General features: G+C 46.3%; 1 protein-coding gene across 1 annotated transcript in view; it reads right to left on the reverse strand.

Moving 5' to 3' along the window:
• Positions 1-19737, reverse strand: part of LOC147855409 (uncharacterized) — a 56199-nt gene that overhangs the window by 1991 nt on the left and 34471 nt on the right. Inside the window, exons 7-8 of the mRNA XM_087330394.1 lie at positions 19193-19244; positions 18910-18978 (exon numbers count right to left, since the gene is read on the reverse strand). Coding sequence (XP_087186520.1) covers positions 18910-18978; positions 19193-19244 — 121 coding nt within the window. The remainder of the gene's footprint in view (positions 1-18909; positions 18979-19192; positions 19245-19737) is intronic.

Genomic DNA, 19737 nt, shown 5'->3' on the forward strand with positions numbered 1-19737 from the left:
ATCAAATCACATGAAGAACTATGAAGAACAGTTCACGAGCTTAAGAGAGCCTGAACAACTGAGATATGTTGAGACTGATGACGCCACTATTCACACCATTGAACACGTTAGTGATGTTCCTCTAAGCCATGTCGGCCAGAGAGGGTGCATGAAGGATGTCCTACATGTGCAAACGATGTCGGCACCACCATGTATGGTAAAGGGAAGAAAGTCGATTTAGACATCAACTCGTGGCACAAGCGGTTCGACCACATCATATTTCTAAGATTAGAAGACATGTAGTCGAAACAACTTGAGATTACAAGACATGTATTCAATGGCCGAATTTCTGAAGCATGTCAACTCAAAAAGCAACATTGGCCTCCATTCCCCAATGAGCACAATCACAACTAAAACAAGCTCAATCTGATCCATTCAGATGTCTCAGGATCTACATAGAATGTGAGCCTTGGTGGCAGCCGGTACTTTGTTTCCTTCATTGATGATTTTTTGAGCCACACTTGGATCTTCCTGATTGAGAAGAAGAGCAAAGTCTTCCCTTGCTTACTGAAGCTAAAGAGCCTAATAAAAAGGGAGACAGACATGAAGATCAAGTGTCTACGATCTGATGGCTAGAGGGAGTACTTCTCCGGCCAATTCACCGGATACCTACAAAAGGAAGGAATTCAAAGAGAATTCTCATGCAGGTATATGCCGCAAAAAAATGGCGTGGCTGAAAGGAAGAATCTGACAATAGTCGAAGCCACTTGGGCAATGCTTGAGGACAACCACATGCTGAAGCACTACTAAGCCGAAGTAGTCAGGACGACGGTATTTCTATTGAACCGCACGTTGACAAGTGGTGCACAAGTGACTCCGCATGAGGTGTATTTCGGGCGGAAGTCAAATATGGAACATCTTTGTGTTTTCTGCAACATTGCTTATGTCCATGTCCCAAAAAGAAAAGGAGGAAGCTCGACCCGAAGGCCAAAAATTGCATATTAGTTAGCTATTCACATGAGTAGAAGGGGTATAAGTGTTATAACCCCTAAACCCGAGAAGTTCGAGTAAGTTGAGATGCCATATTTGATGAAGCCGCCTCATGGTATTCACCTTGTGTTATTACGACTCTTGTAAGTTCTATGCCGAACTCTAATGATGAGGATAGTGTTTCTGGCACGTTCAAGGAAGACATCAAAACTCAAGAAGAGTGTCCAATCTCATTTCGCCTAAGTGGGCAGGAAGTGTCGCTGAAACGAGATCCCGAAAAGTTTAAAAGAATCGGCTCTCATGTCACTAAGGAAGACAACATGCCGAAACCAGGGGAAGCACAAGATGCCCCAACATGGTGACAAAAAAGCGGGTTAGAGCACAGGACTCCAATAGTGCATTGAGCAATGATGTTGGAGCCCCTGAACTGAGGTTTGATTCAGCCAAGAGAGCCATGAAGTCGGCAACTGAAAAGTTGCTCCAATCGACACACCACCGGAACCTCGTAATCTAGTATGTATATAACGAGTACATGGTACACCATTATGCATACATGATGAAGGTGGCAACAATATGCAAGCCGGAGAGCTTTGCGGAGGCGTCAAAGGATGCCAAGTGGTAGAAGCCATGGAAGAAGACATGCGGGCATTAACCGCAAACAACACCTGGGACCTGGTTGATCCCCCAAGAAATTGAAAATTGCAAATTGCTCAGCTATAAGTGGTTTTACAGAGTCAAGTACAATGCCAACAGTTCAGTCAACAGGTATGAAGCAAGAGTTGTGGCTAAAGGATACGCAAAGACCAACAGAATTGACTATCACGGGTCCTAGCAGTTGTCGCGGGAAGTTGGGGGCATCTTCACTCGATGGGTGTGAAAAATGTGTTTCTTTAAGGTGATCTTGAAAAACAAGTGTACATGGTACAACCCTCAAGATTTTGGTCAAAAGTGAACAAGTCGGTAGTGTGTCAGCTGAAGAAGTCTTTGTATGAACTCAAGAAAGCTTCGAGAGCTTGGAACTCAATGATTATGCAGTATTTGCGTAAAATAGGGTTTGAGATGTCTCAATTCGACAATTCTTTATTCATCTGAAAAGGTCAAGAAAGTATTAAATGGATCTTGCTGTATGTGGATGACTTGGTCATCACTGGAGCCAACGTGTCCGAAATTGACCATGTGAAGACCTAGTTGTCGAATGCCTTTGAGATGAAGGATTTGGGGATCCTTCAATACTTCCTCAGGATCGAAGTGATCCACACCCCTGACGGCATATTGTTGACACAACTTCATTATGTCCAATATGTTGTTCAAGTTCGGCATTACGGAATGTTAATCCATCTCTACTCCCCTCGATCATAATCAAAAGCTTAACCATGACTCTGGAATGCCATGTGACAAAATGTGACTCAAGAAAATTGTCGAGAGCTTAATCTATCTAACGATCACCTGACAGGAAAATGAGTTATCTTGTCAGCGTGATCACTCAATTCATGCCAAGGCTGATTTTCAAACACATGCAGTGTGTGCATCGCATGTTGTGGTATGTAAACAACACCCTTGATTGTGGGCTTCTATACAGAAATGATGCTACCCGAACAACGAATTGGCTATACAAACGCCGATTGGGCTAGAGACGCCACAAATTGCCGATTGACATCAGTGTCACGTTCTCCCTTGGGAGTGTGGAGATCTCCTGGAGTCGCAACAAGTAGCCAACAATTGCATTTTTGAGCATTGAAGTGGAGTATCGAGGAGCGATCATTGCAACGTGCGAGGCAATTTAGCTGAAAAGACTACTGAGGAATCTACGAGTGGGAGTTGCCGAATGATCCCAGTCTTTTGTGATAAGCACAACAGCATCCATCTTGCCAAAAACTCGGTTTTCCAGGTTCAAACAAAGCACATTGAGGTGCATTACCATTTCATGCGCGAGAGGGTTCTTAGCGGTGAAGTCGAATTGTGATTCGTTTGGTGTGATCGGAATGCAGCCCCTAGTGGAAAAGCTGCAATAACTCATGGAGATGTTAGGGCTTCTACATCTCCATATGCGTTGCTTGAGGGGGAGAACACGAGAGGAGCTAAACAAGTCAAATGAGTTGAAACATGCCGAAAGGCTAGATGGTCAAAATGGACGAAGGTCGAGAGAGTTGAAGCAGGCGGATGAGTCGGAGTAGGCCGGAGGGACGATACAAAAAAAAACAGAGACCAATAGGTCCGAAAGGGCCGGAATGCTGAAACAACTAAAATCGAAAGTCGGCATCAACTTGAGCTTGAGGGGGTGTGTTGAGATACTAAGCTCGACTAGGCTTAATGTAGTCATTGGTAGTTATTAGCTTGGCTAAAATTCAGTGCTCATGAACCAGCCAATTGTACTTATGTCAGCACACTCCTTTATGAGAGAAAAAGAGGGCTTTGTATAAAAGATACTCTCAAAGAAAGTTGTAGTTGTCAACCATTTTTTATAGTGAATACAAGTTTTCTGTTTTGTGTACAGACTCTATGTATTGCTTGATCTCCATCTCCATTTTTGTTTCTCTTTCTGGTTTTTGTGATTCCATATTTTTTGTATTATTCTATTCGGCGTAGCCGACTATGTATGTGGTTCTGTATATAATGTTCGACGGAGCGGACTTTGTGTCAATTTCTTCAAACATTTACAGACTTTGAGTAAAGAAGTGACAACAAGCATCATGATTATGTTCATATAGTGTGGTTGTAATAATATTAATATATATAGTAGGTGTGTATAGTTGTTCATCAATAGAACTATGTATGAAAATCAAACTTCTTTAACTCGAAACCTATATTGAGCAACCTTTTTGGCTGTGGAAGCACATCAAGCCACTTGTATATTCTTTTGGTCGATATTGAGCAAATGACAAAATTAAGATTGTCAATGTGTTGCAAGGAATTGTTTATATTCTCCCTTATTGCAAGCAATCCCAGGAAATCTCCTTTATACAAATTATTTGTTGCTCAAATGTATTCTATGGTTTACTTATCTAGGTCCTCATGCAGAATTGACTATAGCATCTAAGCAAGAGACACTTTTGACATAAAAAATTAAAAGAGTTGGTGAAAGAGAGAGTTAAAGAAATGTAGAGACAAGAAAGGAAGGATCGTGCAACTATCATGCTTGAGTGTTGGACTAAATATGAGAAATGCTAGAGCCTGCAATGAACTAGAGCAAGCTCAATTATGTTATGTATGTGTGTCCCTCCTGATGGGGGTAGATGGTTGAAAAGTTGCAAATCGACCAGGAGGCTGATTAAGGGTCGGTTGGTTAGAATCGGCCGAGAGGCCAAATAAGGGCCGGTTGGTCAGATTCAACAAAGAGGCCGAATGAGGGCTGGCTGGTCAAAATCGGCTGAGAGGCCAAATGAGGATTGGTTTGTTAGATTCGGTCAGGAGGTTGAAAATATATATACATATATATAGGAAAATAAGTTAGGGCAACTATATAATTATCTCTATGCATGATAGATAGAAGTGTATTGAGTAGAGAGTGCGTGAGTGAGACAAAGAAGAAAGAGAGAAAGACGGAGAGTGTAGAGAAATGTAGAGAGATATGAAAGAGATACACAGAAAGGATTTAGGGTTTGGTGGACTTGGTTGAAGCCTTAGCCGTGGTTTCAAATGACGACTTGGGAGTACACTTATACCTGAACAGATTCTACCATTTCACTACTGTTGTGTGAGTCTTGCCTCCTCCACAGTATTGTGGTACTCTCCTAAGATTTTTGTTTTCCCTTAGCAAGCTAGGAAGTCTTTGTATCTTGATTTGTATACTCCCGGCTCATAGTGGAAATTTTGTTGCTCCGTGGTTTTCCCTAGTTTTAGGGTTTCCACATTAATCGTGTTTATTCTTTTCTATGTTTGTGTCTCAAATTAATTTCATTTTGTTTATCTTTAATTGGAAACACTTTAATATGGTATGAGAGCTCTAGGTGCTATATGGATGGAAGTGTGAGTGGTTTTTCGAGGAACGATAGTCCTAAACTCTCACAACTATTCGGACTAGAAGATCAAAATGGAGGATCTTCTGATAGTTAGAGACCTATATGAGCTGATAGATAGGAAGGACATACTAACGGGGGTAATAGAGTTTGAGTGGAAAACCCTAAATAGAAAGGTTGTCGCAACCATCAAACAATGTGTAGATGTGAGCGTCCTTCAGCATGTAGCAAACGATACAAATGCCCATGACTTTGTTAGGAAATAGGTCCCTCCGGATGGGAAGTGGGAAGAACAGTACTGATGAGCAGACTCGGTCGAGGCCGAAACCGGATAACGAGTACCCGGCTACGGAAGACCCGGTGAGAACCGGATGACGAGACCCAGCTACGGAAGACCCGGAGAGAACCGGATGACAAGTGCCCGGCAAGAGCCGGATGATGCAGGCTCGGTGAGGAGTGCTCAACGGATGAAGGGACATATTTATAAATATGTTTCCTGAGAGTCCATCGTGGCTATATTTGTAAATAGCCGAAAAGTCATATTAGTATAAATATGACTTAGGGAAAACTTAGTAGATAGAGTTGTTGTCGTTCTTGTTGGTGCAAGATCAGAGCGCGTAACTGTGTACAAAGAGAGAGAGAGAGAGAGAAAGAGGTCGTTGCCTCTGTTGTAACCGCCGCCTGTGGCGAAGATAACAAGCTCAAGGTCGTTGCCTCGGGGCTTTAACATTGTACATTGTGATATAGCGATAGTTTGCAACCAGTGGGCAACCGTGGATATTCCCTACTTTGGGTTTTCCATGTTAACATCCTGTGTACTCTTCTCTGCATTGTGTCGTGCTTTCATTTCCCATTTTTCTGTGTATGATTCTAAGCTTGGTTGTGGCCGAGCGTTGCGCATAGGGAGCGTGCAGTTCATGTCAGACTTGCGGCATAAGCTCTCAGGCCTGTATGAAAGGAAAATTCTCTCAACAAAGCTTCCCTGATGAGAAAGTTGGTGAGGCTAAAAATGTACACGAATGGTGATAACATTGTGGTGCACATCAATATTGTCATGGGGTTAGTAAACCAGCTAGCATCAACGAAGTTCCCATTAGATGATGTCGTGCAAGCCTTGTTACTACTATATACCCTACCACACAGTTGGGAGAACCTAATGGTGTCACTTAATGCTTCTTGTCAAGAAGACAACCTATCTTTACAAGTAGTAAAGGCAAGCATTTTGAACAAAGAGACAAGAAGAGAAGATAAGAGTGCCTTGTCTCAATCGGGAATGAATGTGGCACAAAACCTTCGTAGAGGAAGAAGTAAACATAGGAGTCCTCAAAATAGAGACAAGTCTCATGCTAGGTCAAAGTCCAAAGGAAAACTCACGTGTTTATATTGTGAGTGTAAAGAATGAGAGGCGTAGGTGATGTTGTGTACAGAGGTGAACTGTGTGTGTGCACTTGTAGGACAAGAGAGAGAGAGAGAGAGAGAGAGAGAGCAAGAGAGCTTAAACAAGAAGTTGTATATTAGTGAAAAAAAATAGTTGGTTTAAATACTTCGATTCGGCTGAATCGGCTTCGACTTTCGAAGTACTTCGATTTAGTTGTTTGGCTTTCGGCTCTCGATTGCTTCGTAATCTTTGTTTTGTTCGACTGTCATCATCATACTTTGACTCCTCTCTTGACTGATCGGCTATTATTCAGTACTCCCCATCAAGCTCAGCAATGCAGATATGGTGAGCCCAAGGTCCAATGTAAATTGTTCTAGCTTGTCGATTCCTAAGGCTTTTGTGAAGATGTCAACCACCTGAAGATTTGTGTTGATGTGTTATAAATCGACATCTCAAGCATGAATGCAAACATGCGCTTCAACCAGATGGTCCCCCATGCGATGATCGTTGCACCCTTGTATTCGGCCTCTATGCTCGACAGTGCGACAGTCGGCTTCTTTTTGCTGCTCCAAGAGATCGCTCCACTGCCGAGGGAGAAGACGAATCCTGACGTGGATCGTCGATCAACTTTGTAACTGGCCCAACCCGCATCTGTGTACCCTTCAAGCCGAATGATCGTATCCGACTTATGCATGATGCCAAATTCCATTGTCCCACAAACGTACTTGAGTACTTGCTTAACACAATCGAGATGTATGTTCGGAGGTGTAAACGATTACTTGCGGAAGCGTTAGAAAACAAAGAAAGCAGAGAATACACAGAGTACACGGGAGAGACAGAGAGAGCAAAACGTAAAAGCTATATTCAAAACAATATAAACACTCTCTTACTTACAACTGTGCTCAGTAGCACTATTGTTGAGAGACAAGCTCAGCATTGGCCGGATCAGCTGAAGAAGCCGAGGACCGGATCGGTTGGGACTGATCAGTTAGGCCGAATGCGTAAACTGGTACGCAGACCGGTGCGTAGGTAGGGCCGGATCGGTGAGTAAACCGGGAGGCCGTTAGGAAAGGTATTCCGTGAGGAATATATTTGGGAGTTAGTGTAGGAGCTCTTAATGAGCATTGAAGTACTGTCAGTACTTCGGTCAGTCCTTCTAGGACTTGTATAAAAGTATTCATTGAACACACATATGTATATAGGGTGGTGAATAGAGATTGAGTACTGTTGTTGAATATAGTTCTTGTTTTTCTCTCTCACTCTCTCTGTCTCTGTCTCTCCCGTGTATACTACGTAAGCTCAAGCTCTCCATTAAATCTGAGTTTTCTTCCTTCTGTTCGGTCTTCATACTTGCTTCCGCACGTTACTTTTTGCATGGTACCAGAGCGCGAGGGTTGAGAACCTCTCTGCAGTAGACACAGCTTGACAAAGAAGAACAAGAAGAACGATGGATAGAGGCATGGCGAGCTCGCTTCCAACAGAGGAGCTCAATAGAACCAACTACGCGTCTTGGTCCTACAAGATGCACCAGTACCTGGTCGGGCACGGGTACTGGAGTTATGTCGAAGGAGCTAATGACGCGGCACCCGAATCGACACACAGAGACTTCCCGTCGTGGGCGCAATCGGCGACTAGGGTATTATACTGCTTTGCGTCGTTTGTGGACGAACAACTATTGAGCTATGTTCGGGATGCAAAGACGCCGAAGGGTGCGTGGGAAAATCTGAAGAAGATTTTCGCCGCGAGCACCACAGCCTGGAAGCTTCAGCTCCGACAGGAGTTGAGCAACCTACGACAATGCGACTTGTCGGTGGCGGACTATACCTCGAAGATCAAGGATATCTGCGACTCCCTCGCCTCCATAGAGGTGAACATCGAGGAGAGCGAGATTGTCTAGATCTGTCTCGGAGGTTTGGCGTCGAAGTTCGGAGCGTTCCGAACGGCTGTGTGTACCCAGGAGAATACGTCGTCCTTTTTCGACTTACAATCAATGCTCCTGGTAGAGGAGAACCACGCGGGTGCGTCTACAAGCACGCACACCGACAGCAAAATGTTGTACACGGAGGGAGATAGGCCCCAGGGACGTGGAGGACGAGGGGAGTCGGCGCGCAATGGAGGCGGCCGACGAGATCAAGGAAGAAGGCACCGAAGTGATGCCGACAGCAACTCCGGACCCTCTGAAAATAGCGGGAGTCGAAGCGATGAGAACCGGCAAGGGAAGGCCATCGTGGAGTGCTGGTACTGTGGCAAGAAAGGCCACAGGGAATGTGAGTGCTTGAAGAAGCGCGCCGATTCGAAGAGAACCGGTTCGGGAAACGGCTCCAGACATACCGACAAGGGAAATCGGCAGCGATCGCACTATGCCGAAGACTCCGGGAGAGCCGGAGAAGGGTCTGCCTTCGTGACGAAACATGAAGCAAACTCAATGAAACGGACCACCCCGAGATCAGACGAGGTGTGGTACATAGACTCCGGCGTGTCAAACCACATGACGAGCCATAAGGAGTGGTTCTCGTACCTTGAAAAACCGATACAACCTGGAGTAGTCGCAACTAGAGACGACACTCCGCATCCAATCGCGAATGTCGGAGAAGTTCCCCTTAGCCATGTCGGGCAGAAAGGGAAACTCATGAACGCGTTGCACGGTCCGACAATCACGAAGAACTTGGTCTCGGTCGGACAGATCGTCGACCAAGGGATGGAGGTTCGGTTTACACACCTCGGGTGCTTCATTGAGGAAGAAGGCCGTGTGATTGCGCAAGGGCGCAAAGACGGGAGGATGTTCATCCTCGATTCCACTGACGACGGCACCGCAATGTTCGCGAAGGGATGAAAATCCGAGTCGGACATCGACTTGTGGCACAAACGGATAGGCCACGTCAACTACTACCAGCGGCTTCAAGACCTATAATCGAAACAAGTGGTGTTCGGATTGCCCAAATTTAGTGGCCGAAAGGCACAAATTTGTGAAGCCTGCCAGCTTGGGAAGCAACACTGACTTCCTTTCCCCAACGAGCGAAACCGGAGCCGGAACAAGCTCGACCTTATACACTCCGATGTATGGGGGCCGGCACAAAACGTTAGTCTTGGCGAGAGCCGATATTTCGTCTCCTTCATCAACGACCACACGCGCACACGTGGATCTACCTCATTGAGAGGAAGAGCGAAGTCTTTGACTGTTTCCGGGACCTCAAAGGGTTCGTGGAAACGGAAACGGGACGAAAGATCAAGTGCCTGCGGTCGGATGGTGGGAAAGAGTATTTTTCTGGTCAATTCAACGGTTATCTACAACAAATGGGAATTCGGCACAAATTCAATTGTAGATACACGCCGGAGCAGAACGACGTGGCCGAGAGGAAGAATTGGTCAGTTGTGGAAGCCGCACGAGCAATGCTGGAGGAGAAGAGCTTGCCCAAGTTCTACTGGGCCGAGGCGGTAAGGACCGCGGTATACATCCAGAACCGGATCGGAGACAAAGTGTCGGCGCACGAGCTATATTTCGGAACGAATTTGAACTTGCGACACTTGAGGGTGTTCGGTAGCATTGCGTATGTGCATGTACCGAAGGAGAAAAGGAGGAAGCTGGACGCAAAGGCCGAGAAATGCATCTTGGTCGGTTACTCGGACGAGCAGAAGGGTTATAAGTGCTATAACCCTCGCACTAAACAAGTGCGTGTTAGCCGCGACGTTGTGTTTGACGAGTCCGCGTCCTGGTACCAGCCCCCAACTCCGAACCCCGACTCCAATCCGAGTAATGACGATAAGGTCAGCGAGGCCGAGATGCCTCCAGATGAGCCCGAAATCGAAACCCGCGAAGAGAATCCGATTTCACTCCGTTTAAGTGGACCGATTAGATGACTGTGTCGGTACGATCAGTCCGATGAAGAGTCGGCGAGTACTGGAGACTCGGTCGTGCATTCCCCGCGCAGGAAGCCGAGGAGACGGCTTACGCGCAAAGAGAAAGGGAAGAAGAAGGTGTCGGATTCCGGCACGGATAGGAACAAGTCAGACCGACGCGAGTCCAACTCCAAGGGAACTGGTGACGGGTCTTTAAAGGTGAAGTCCGCGTCCACCGAGAAGGCCTCGACATCGGCTAATCTGAGATTACACCGATCTACCCGCCAGAAGAATCTTGTTTTGCGGTTTGGATACAATGAGTACATGGCGCATCACTATGCGTACATGACCCGTGTAGCGGAAGTGCGTGAGCCGGAGAGCTACGCAGAAGCGGCGAAGGACGTGAATTGGCGCGCCGCGATGGAGGAAGAGATGCACGCATTGGCGGAAAACGAGACCTGGGATCTTGATGACGCACCGAAGGGTGTGAAGCCGATCGGATGTAGGTGGGTGTACAAGGTCAAGTATAACACCGATGGCTCGGTCAACCGATACAAGGCCCGGTTAGTGGCAAAAGGTTACGCGCAAAAACACGGCATCGACTACGATGAGACGTTTGCGCCGGTCGCAAAAATGACGACCGTCCGTGTTTTGCTCGTAGTAGCTGCGGTGAAGGGGTGGCACTTACATCAGATGGATGTAAAGAATGCGTTCCTGCAAGGTGACCTTGAGGAACAGGTGTACATGGTACAACCCCCCGGATTTCACTCTGGAACGAACTCCTCGGCAGTATGCCGACTGAAGAAGTCCCTTTACGGACTGAAGCAAGCCCCGCATGCCTGGAACGCGAAGATCACGCAACAATTGTGTCGGATGGGCTTTGTCACGTCAAAATCAGACTCTTCCCTGTTCATCTGGAAAGGTCCACTCGGACCGGTTAGTATTTTACTATATGTTGATGACTTGGTCATCACCGGCGTCGACCTAGGTGAAATCGACCACGTGAAGCTCCAGCTTGCGGCATCGTTCGACATGAAGGATCTGGGGGACCTTCATTACTTCCTCGGGATCGAAGTGATCCGTACCCCCGAAGGCATATTGATCAGCCAACATCATTACGTGCTGAGTATGCTCTTCAAATTCGGGATGGCCAACTGTAAGTCCGTCTCGACTCCTCTAGACAGAACCGTCAAGCTTCGTCCCTATACGGGAAAGGTATGTGACCCGACGAGGTTCCGACAAATTGTCGGAAGCCTCATATACTTATCGGGAGGCTGTTAGGAAAGATATTCCGTGAGGAATATATTTGGGAGTTAGTGTAGGAGCTCTTAATGAGCATTGAAGTACTGTCAGTACTTCGGTCAGTCCTTCTAGGACTTGTATAAAAGTATTCATTGAACACACATATGTATATAGGGTGGTGAATAGAGATTGAGTACTATTGTTGAATATAGTTCTTGTTTTTCTCTCTCACTCTCTCTGTCTCTGTCTCTCCCGCGTATACTGCGTAAGATCAAGCTCTCCATTAAACCTGAGTTTTCTTCGTTCTGTTCGGTCTTCATACTTGCTTCCGCACGTTACTTTTTGCAACTATTTATACAAGTCCTCGTGGGACTGACAGAAGTACCACGTACTTCAATGCTCACACGAGCATCTGACACTTACTACGAGACTATAACTGCCTAGTAGTCTGAACTAATACTAGGCTTCTAGTTACCGATTGGATTCGGCTAACCGGCTCTATTGCTTGACGGCTCGGTTGCTCACCGGCTTACCGATCCGTCTCGCTCGCCGGCTCAGGCTTATCCAGCCGATCCGGCTCCAGTTGAGCTTACCGCTCAACACTGCCCCTCAAGCTCAACTTTAGGTTGGATCCTAGTGCCAGCCTCTGTGGCAGTCGGTTCCTCCAACCGACTTCTCCTGGCGTCGTTCCGCCTTGCTCGCGCTCCTCGTCCGGTCCAGTTCTATTTGCCGCGAACCCTCTTGTTCTGCGCACCTCGACCTCCTCGGTCGGCTTGTCTACTCAACAGGCCCAATTCAGCCCCCTTGCTGTTGTGACTTCGGCACATTCCGGTTCGCCGACTCCTTCGTGTTGGCGTCGACTTTCGCTGCCTTCTCGTCCTCTTGGCCTTGAGTTGATCCAGTTCTTCTGAATCGGTCTGTTGAACCGAATCGATTGTCTCCGATTCGTTCCAGCTCTTGTCCGAATCGGTTGCTCCCGATTTGTCTTCTGGTTCCAAGCCCTTCACCACATCGGACCATGTCTGGGTCTTGGCCTTCTTCCTTCTGTCGGCTCTGACCTTCTTGACTCTGTAGCCGCTGCCGCTTGTTTCAACTTGTTCGGACGTGTCGACTTCCCTTGTCGACTCGGCTCCTTTCTTCTTCTTGAGTCTCCCTTCATCGGTTCTTCCCTCACCGGCGCAATCGGCAGTCTCTTTGCCTCTGCCCGTTCCGGTGTCTTTGCCCATTCTCCCCCTCAAGTGTGGCACGTCGAGATACTGAACACCAAGCATTTTGGTGAAGTGCTGCAACTTGTCTGATCCGAGTGGTTTGGTGAAGATGTCGGCAACTTGCCAATCCGTGTGAACATACCGAAGTTCGAAATCACCGCTCAGGACACGCTCACGCACGAAGTGATAGTGCACTTCTATGTGCTTTGTGCGAGCATGGAATACGGGGTTCTTGGCGAGTTGCATGGTACTTATGTTGTCGTATTAGACCAGAATCGGGGTCGGTACCTCGATCCGTAGGTCTTGCAGCAGTCGCTGAAGCCAAATGTCTTCACAGATGGCAATGGTAGTGCCCCGATACTCAGCCTCAGTGCTCGACAGAGCAACTGTTGGCTGCTTTTTGCTGCTCCACGCAACAGTCGTGCTACCTAGGGAAAACATGTAACCGGAGGTTGATCGGCGATCTGATGCATCGCCGGCCCAGTCGACATCTGTGTAACAGACCAGCTCTTCGGGTATACCACGCCGGTATAACAGGCCCCGGTCCTTCATGCCGCTTACATATCGCAGTATCCGCTGCACGCACTGAAGGTGCTCCACGGTCGGCTTATGCATGAACTGGCTTATCATTTAGACCAGATAGCTGATGTTTGGTCGCGTGATAGTCAAGTAAATAAGGCTTCCGACAATTTGTTGGAACCGTTTCTCGTTGCAGGCCGGTTCGGAGTTGGGACGAAGCTTCTGGTTCCGGTCCAACGGTGTGGAGACAGGTCGGCATTCTGTCATGCCAAACATGTACAACATATTCAAGACGTAATGTCGTTGTGAGAGCAATATGCCGTCGGGGGTTCGGATCACCTCAATCCCAAGAAAATAATGAAGGTCCCCCAGGTCCTTCATCTCAAATGCGTCCAACAACTGGGACTTGACGCGGTTGACTTCTGGAAGACCAAGTCCGGTGATGACTAAATCATCAACATACAATAGGATACATACCGGACCAGATGAGCCTTGCCGGATGAACAACGAAGAGTCGGACTTGGAGGCCGCAAACCCCATCTTGCACAACTGGTGCATGATCTTCGCATTCCAAGCTCAAGGGGCTTGCTTCAAGCCATACAACAACTTCTTCAGCCGGCATACCGCCGACTTGTTCATCTCCGATTGAAAACCGGGGGGCGGAGTCATAAAGACTTCTTCTTCAAGATCACCATGAAGAAATGCATTCTTCACATCCATCTAGTGAAGATGCCACCCTCTTGCTGCAGCAACCACCGGCACCACACGAACTGTCATCATCTTAGCTACCGGAGTGAAGGTCTCGTCGTAGTCGATTCTGTGGGTCTGCGCGTATCCCTTCACCACTAACCGGGCCTTATATCAGTTAATTGAACCGTCGGCGTTGTACTTTACCTTGTACACCCACTTGCATCCGATCAGTTTACAGTGACGGGGAGGGTCAACTAGGTCCCATGTCTCGTTGAAATCAAGTGCCCGCATTTCTTCCTCCATAGCAGCACGCCAATTTGCGTCCTTTGCCGCTTCTGCGTAGCTCTCCGGCTCACGCACTTCCGCCACTTTAGTCATGTATGCATAGTGATGCGCCATGTACTCATTGTACCCGTACCGCGTGACAGGATCCTTCTGGCAGGTGGACCGGCGTAACTCACCGTTACCTAGTTTAAGGCCTTTCTTGGCCAGTTCAGTCTTCGTTGCCGGAGTCGGATGCACACCGATCCGACTCATCGTTGCCGGTTTTGAATGCCAGCATCTTTTTCTTTCCTTTCTCTTTGCGCATGAACCATCTCCTCGGTTCCTTGCGCAAGGAGAGCACGGCAAAGTCTCCCAGTAGAATTTGGGCATGCTCTTCTCCTCCGGCATTGCCCTTGCCGCATCAATAAGCGACCGGTTCTTCCTTTCGGCAACACCGTTCTGTTGCGGTGTGTAGCTGCAGCTGAACTCTCACCAAAGTCCCTTCTGTTGTAGATAACTGTTGAATTGGCCGGAAAATTACTCTTTTCCGCCATCCGACCACAAGCATTTGATCTTCCTCTCCGTTTCCCATTCCACCATGCTTTGGAGACTCCGGAAACACTCGAAGACTTCACCTTTCCGCTCAATGAGGTAGATCCATGTGTGCCGCATATAGTCGTCGATGAAGGAGACGAAATATCGACTCCCGCCAAGACTAACATTCTGTGCCGGTCCCCACACATCCGAATGGATAAGGTCGAGCTTGTTACGGCTCCGGTTACGTTCGGTAGGGAATGGAAGCCGGTGTTGCTTCCTGAGTTGGCAGGCTTCACATACTTGGGCCTTCCGGCCGCTGAACATCGGCAAACCGAAAATAACTTGTTTCGCTTGCAGGTCTTGAAGCCTCCGATAATTCACGTGGCCTATCCGCTTGTGCCACAGGTTGATGTCCGATTCGACATTCTGTCCTTTTGCAAACAGAGCGGTGCCGACGTCATTGGTGTCGAGGATAACCATCCTCCCGTCTCTACGCCCTTGCGCAATAATCTGGCCCTCTTCCTTGATGAAGCACCCGAGGTGCGTAAACTGCACTTGCATCCCTTGGTCGACAATATGTCTGACCGACACCAAGTTCTTCGTCATTGTCGGAATGTGTAATACGTTCATCAGCTTCCCCTTCTGTCCGATGTGGCTCAAAGGGACTTCTCCGACGTGCACGATTGGGTGAGGAGTTTCATCTTTGGTTTCGACTACTTCTGGTTGATCCGGTTTCTCCAAAAAGAAGAACCACTCTTTGTGGCTCGTCATGTGGTTCGACGCACCGGAATCAACATACCACACTTCCTCCGATTTGGAAGTGGTCTTCTTCATCGAGTTCACCTCATGCTTCATCACCAAGGCTGGCCCGTTACCGTTCTTGGATCCTCTCGATCCCTTCGCGAGCTTTGCTGGCCTTACCGGATCCGGATTTGTCTGAATCGGCCCGTTTTCTCCAACACTCGCTTTCTCTGTGGCCCTTTTTGCCACAGTACCAGCATTCCATTGCAGTCTTCTCTTGCCATCTTCCGGTGCCACCATGACTCCCCCTGCTCCCGGAGGGTCCAAACTTGTTGTCGGCACATTCTCTATGCCTTTGTTCCTGGTCTTGCCAGCCGCCTCCATTGCGTGCCGACCCGCCTCGTCCACCACGCCCATGGGATCGATCAGCTTCTGTGTACAACATCCGGCTGTCAATGGGTGCGCTAGTTGATGCACCAGCGTGGTTCTCCTCTACAAGGAGCATCGACTGTAAGTCGAAAAATGACGGCGTATTCTCCCTTGTACACACCGCCGTTCGGAACGCTCTGAACTTAGATGTCAGGCCCCCAAGACAGACCTGTACCATCTCGTCTTCCTCTACAGTAACTTTGATAGAGGCAAGCGAGTCACATATCTCTTTGATCCGGGCCGTGTAATCCGCCACCGACATGTCCTTCTGTCGGACATTGCTCAACTTCTGTCTGAGTTGCAACTTACGGGCTATAGTGCTTGCGGGGAAAACCTTCTTCAGGTTTCCCCAAGCCTCCTTTGGCGTCTTGGCGTCTCAGATGTGGCTCAGCAGTTGGTCTCCAACACTGGATGTGAAGCAGTACATCACTCTATTTGTCGATTGTTCCCACACTAGGAAATCCTTATGTGCCGCATCAGGTGTTGTTTCGTTGGCTCCTTCGACGAAACTCCAGTAGCAATGCCCAAGCAGGTACTGGTGCATCTTGTACGACCAAGATGCATAGTTGGATCTGTCGAGTTTCTCCACAGGGAGCGAGCTAGCCATTCCTCTATCCATCACTTCTCTGTCTGTTGTTCTTACGACCTGTTAGGGTTTGCTTTCAAGCGTTTGTCGTGCTCTAATACCATGTAAACGATTACTTGCGGAAGCATTAGAAAATAAAGAAGGCAGAGAATACACAGAGTACATGGGAGAGACAGAGAGAGTAGAACATAAAAGCTATATTCAAAACAATATAAACACTCTCTTACTTACAATTCTGCTCAGTAGCACTATTTATACAAGTCCTCGTGGGACTGACAGAAGTACCTCGTACTTCAATGCTCACGCGAGCATCTGTCACTTACTACGAGACTATAACTGCCTAGTAGTCTGAACTAATACTAGGCTTCCGATTACCGATTGGATCTGGCTAACCGGCTCTATTGCTTGCCGGCTTACCGATCCGTCTCACTCACCGGTCAGGCTTATCCAGTCGATCCGGCTCCAGTTGAGCTTGCCGCTCAACAAGAGGTTTCTGCATAAATTGGCTAAGTAGACTGACTAAATAGCTAAGGTCGGGTCGGGTAACGGTTAGATAGATTAAGCTACTTAACAGTTGAGTATACTGAGTTAGCTCACAAATTTTTGTTCCTGAATCGGCATCAAGCTTGAGATTTCGATCGAGAGGGGGTCAACACAAGTTTGCACTAAGTCATCTCGAACTTCTAGAGTAAGTTGAGAATGTACTGCCGTTGAGAGATCAATATCCTAACTGGTGTCTGAATTACTTCGATACCGAGGAAGTAATGGAGTTCGTGCATATCTTTCATTTTGAATCTTCCGGATAGGAGCATTTTGACCTTATTAATGTCGGCGAGATCCTTTCCTCCAATGACCAGATCATCCATGTAAATGATGATGACAATTGGGTTGTCCGACTCATTTCGGATGTATAGGGAGTTGTCCGATTTCGACATTCGGAAGCCGATTAGTTGAAGATATTGGGTGATCTTCGAATGCGAAGCACGCGGTGCTTGCTAGAGTCCATATAGCGGGTTCTTGAGTCGGTAGACTGCTTTCGGGTGTTTTCTCAATTCGAAACCAGGTGGTTGAATCATGAAGACCTCCTCTTGTAATTCCCCTTGTAGGAAGGCGTTCTTTACATCCATCTAGTGGAGGTGCCACCCTTTTGCAGTTGCGAGAGCAATGACTGTCGGAACGGTCGTCATCTTTGTCCCCAGGGCAAAGGTCTCTTCGTAATCAACTCTGTGTGTTTGGGCATATCCTTTCGCTACAAGTTTGTCCTTGAAGCGATTTACCGATTCGTTGGCATTATATTTTACTTTATATATCCACCTACAACCGATCACTTTCTTATGTGAAGAATGGGGGACAAAATCCCATGTCTCGTTTTTGCATAGAGCTTGCATTTCCTCGTTCATGGCTTCGATCCATCGTGGATCCTTGGCTGCCTTGGAAAAGGTTTCCGGTTCCCAGACTGTTGCCACCTTCATCATAAAGGCATAATTATATGCCATATATTCATCGTAGCTGAATTGGCCAACCGGGTTTTTCTCTCGGGTGGAGCAACGTAGCTTCTCCTTTGCTCAATCGTCTAGATGATTGGGATATCAAGGCCTTTGAACTCACTATCAAAGAAGTGAGTTGACTCGTTGTCGATCGGATCTTCATATTCTGGCATTTTGGCCTTCCCTTTGTCGAGTTTCGGACTCAGCTGAGTTGTGCTTTGATCACTCATGTGTTGGGAGATAGGTCCCTCCGGATGGGAAGGGAGAAGAACAGTGTTGATGAACAAACTCGGCCGACTCTCATTGCTTCTTTTGGCACTCCACTTCGTAGTGGCTAAGTTTCCCATAGGGTTTACAGTTTACGGTTTAGCATATATGTTGTGGAGATGTGATTTATAATGAGGTTACAAAGGAGGTCCTCAATCACATGATCTTGTTGGACAAAGCAGTGCACACCTTTCACTCCTAATTTTAGGTCTTCTTGGGCTCATGTAAACCAAGTATTACGAATTGATGGCACGAACCATGAAATTAAGAAGGAAGCAAAAACCATGAATTTTTAATTATCTGATGCAGATTACATCAATCTTGTTCTACAAAAATTCAAAGATCAAGTGACGTCGAGATAGCCAACACACCCTTGGGCAATCAATTCCACCTATCCAAATATATATAGGATAGTCCCCACAAATAGAGGAAGAGAAAGAACCCATGGCTACAGTTCCTTAGTCATGGAAGTTTCAGTTTCATGTAGTTGCTGACCATGTCATCAGTGGTTGTTAGCATATTTCCATCAAATCCAAGAAAGACTCATTAAGGAGCAGTCAAATGGACTTTGAGGTATATATGAGGCACCGGAGTAAAATAGTGTTTTTGCATTTTGGCTTTATTTTGGCATGTCTGTTCAATGGTGATGCCCATGTGCCATACACAACATACAACATGGAAAATCATGACCCAACAATGCATTATCTATTTCTTACACCTTCTAAAACCTCTATATATCTATTGAATTTTAATCAGCAAGTGAAGGTGCAAAACATCTTATTAATGCATAAATATGTACCTTTAGGAATATGGGAACAATGCTAGAAAAGGTGAATAGAGCAACTGCATACCCTAGAAATGGAAGTACCTACATAGGCATGCACAAAGGGTTTTAGATATATATGTCTACATGCATGTGAGGATAATGACATTGTAACATGTGATATTTGCAGGTTGTACAAATACAATGAATAAGATCACATTTAAGGTAAAATCCCAATTCATCAATTTTTTTATGTGCACTAATTAGAAATATTATTCTTACAATGTGGGAAGAAAATATGTTTATCAATTTAACTTACTTCATAAATATCCCATGAAATAGATTTGATCTCATGTAGCTCTAAAACACATCTGCAGCATCAATTGATGACCTTATTAGTCTCTTAATTTAATTGCAAATGATCTTGTATATTAAACCTAAATAATTAGTCTCGTATTTTATTATGTTTCAAATGTGATACTATTTAAATACATATTGTGTTAAAATTAAGACATACTGTAAAAAACTATTGTGTTAGAATGCTAGTACACCTATTCATGTGATTATTTGCATTTAACATTATTATTATTATTAAAAAAATGTTGTGAGCCATTCGATGTGTACAAAAATTGTTAATTAATCATAGTATGACTAAACTAATTATCAATAAATTATCTCACTACATGGACATTAACATTTGGACATTAACGTTAATCAATTTTTAAAACTCTTCTTTGTTAGTTAACTTATTTCGGATATATTGTGAGATTTAAACGAGAGAGAGAAAAAAAGAGAGAAGAGAGAGGGGGGGAGAAAGAGAGAGATAGAGCAAGAATGCGTTATGTTCTAAAAGTTACATATCAT

This window comes from Azolla caroliniana, unplaced genomic scaffold (genome assembly GCF_043228905.1).
Source record: "Azolla caroliniana isolate FFs.n. ecotype wild unplaced genomic scaffold, voAzoCaro1.0.p SCAF_14, whole genome shotgun sequence".
NCBI lineage: Eukaryota > Viridiplantae > Streptophyta > Polypodiopsida > Salviniales > Salviniaceae > Azolla > Azolla caroliniana.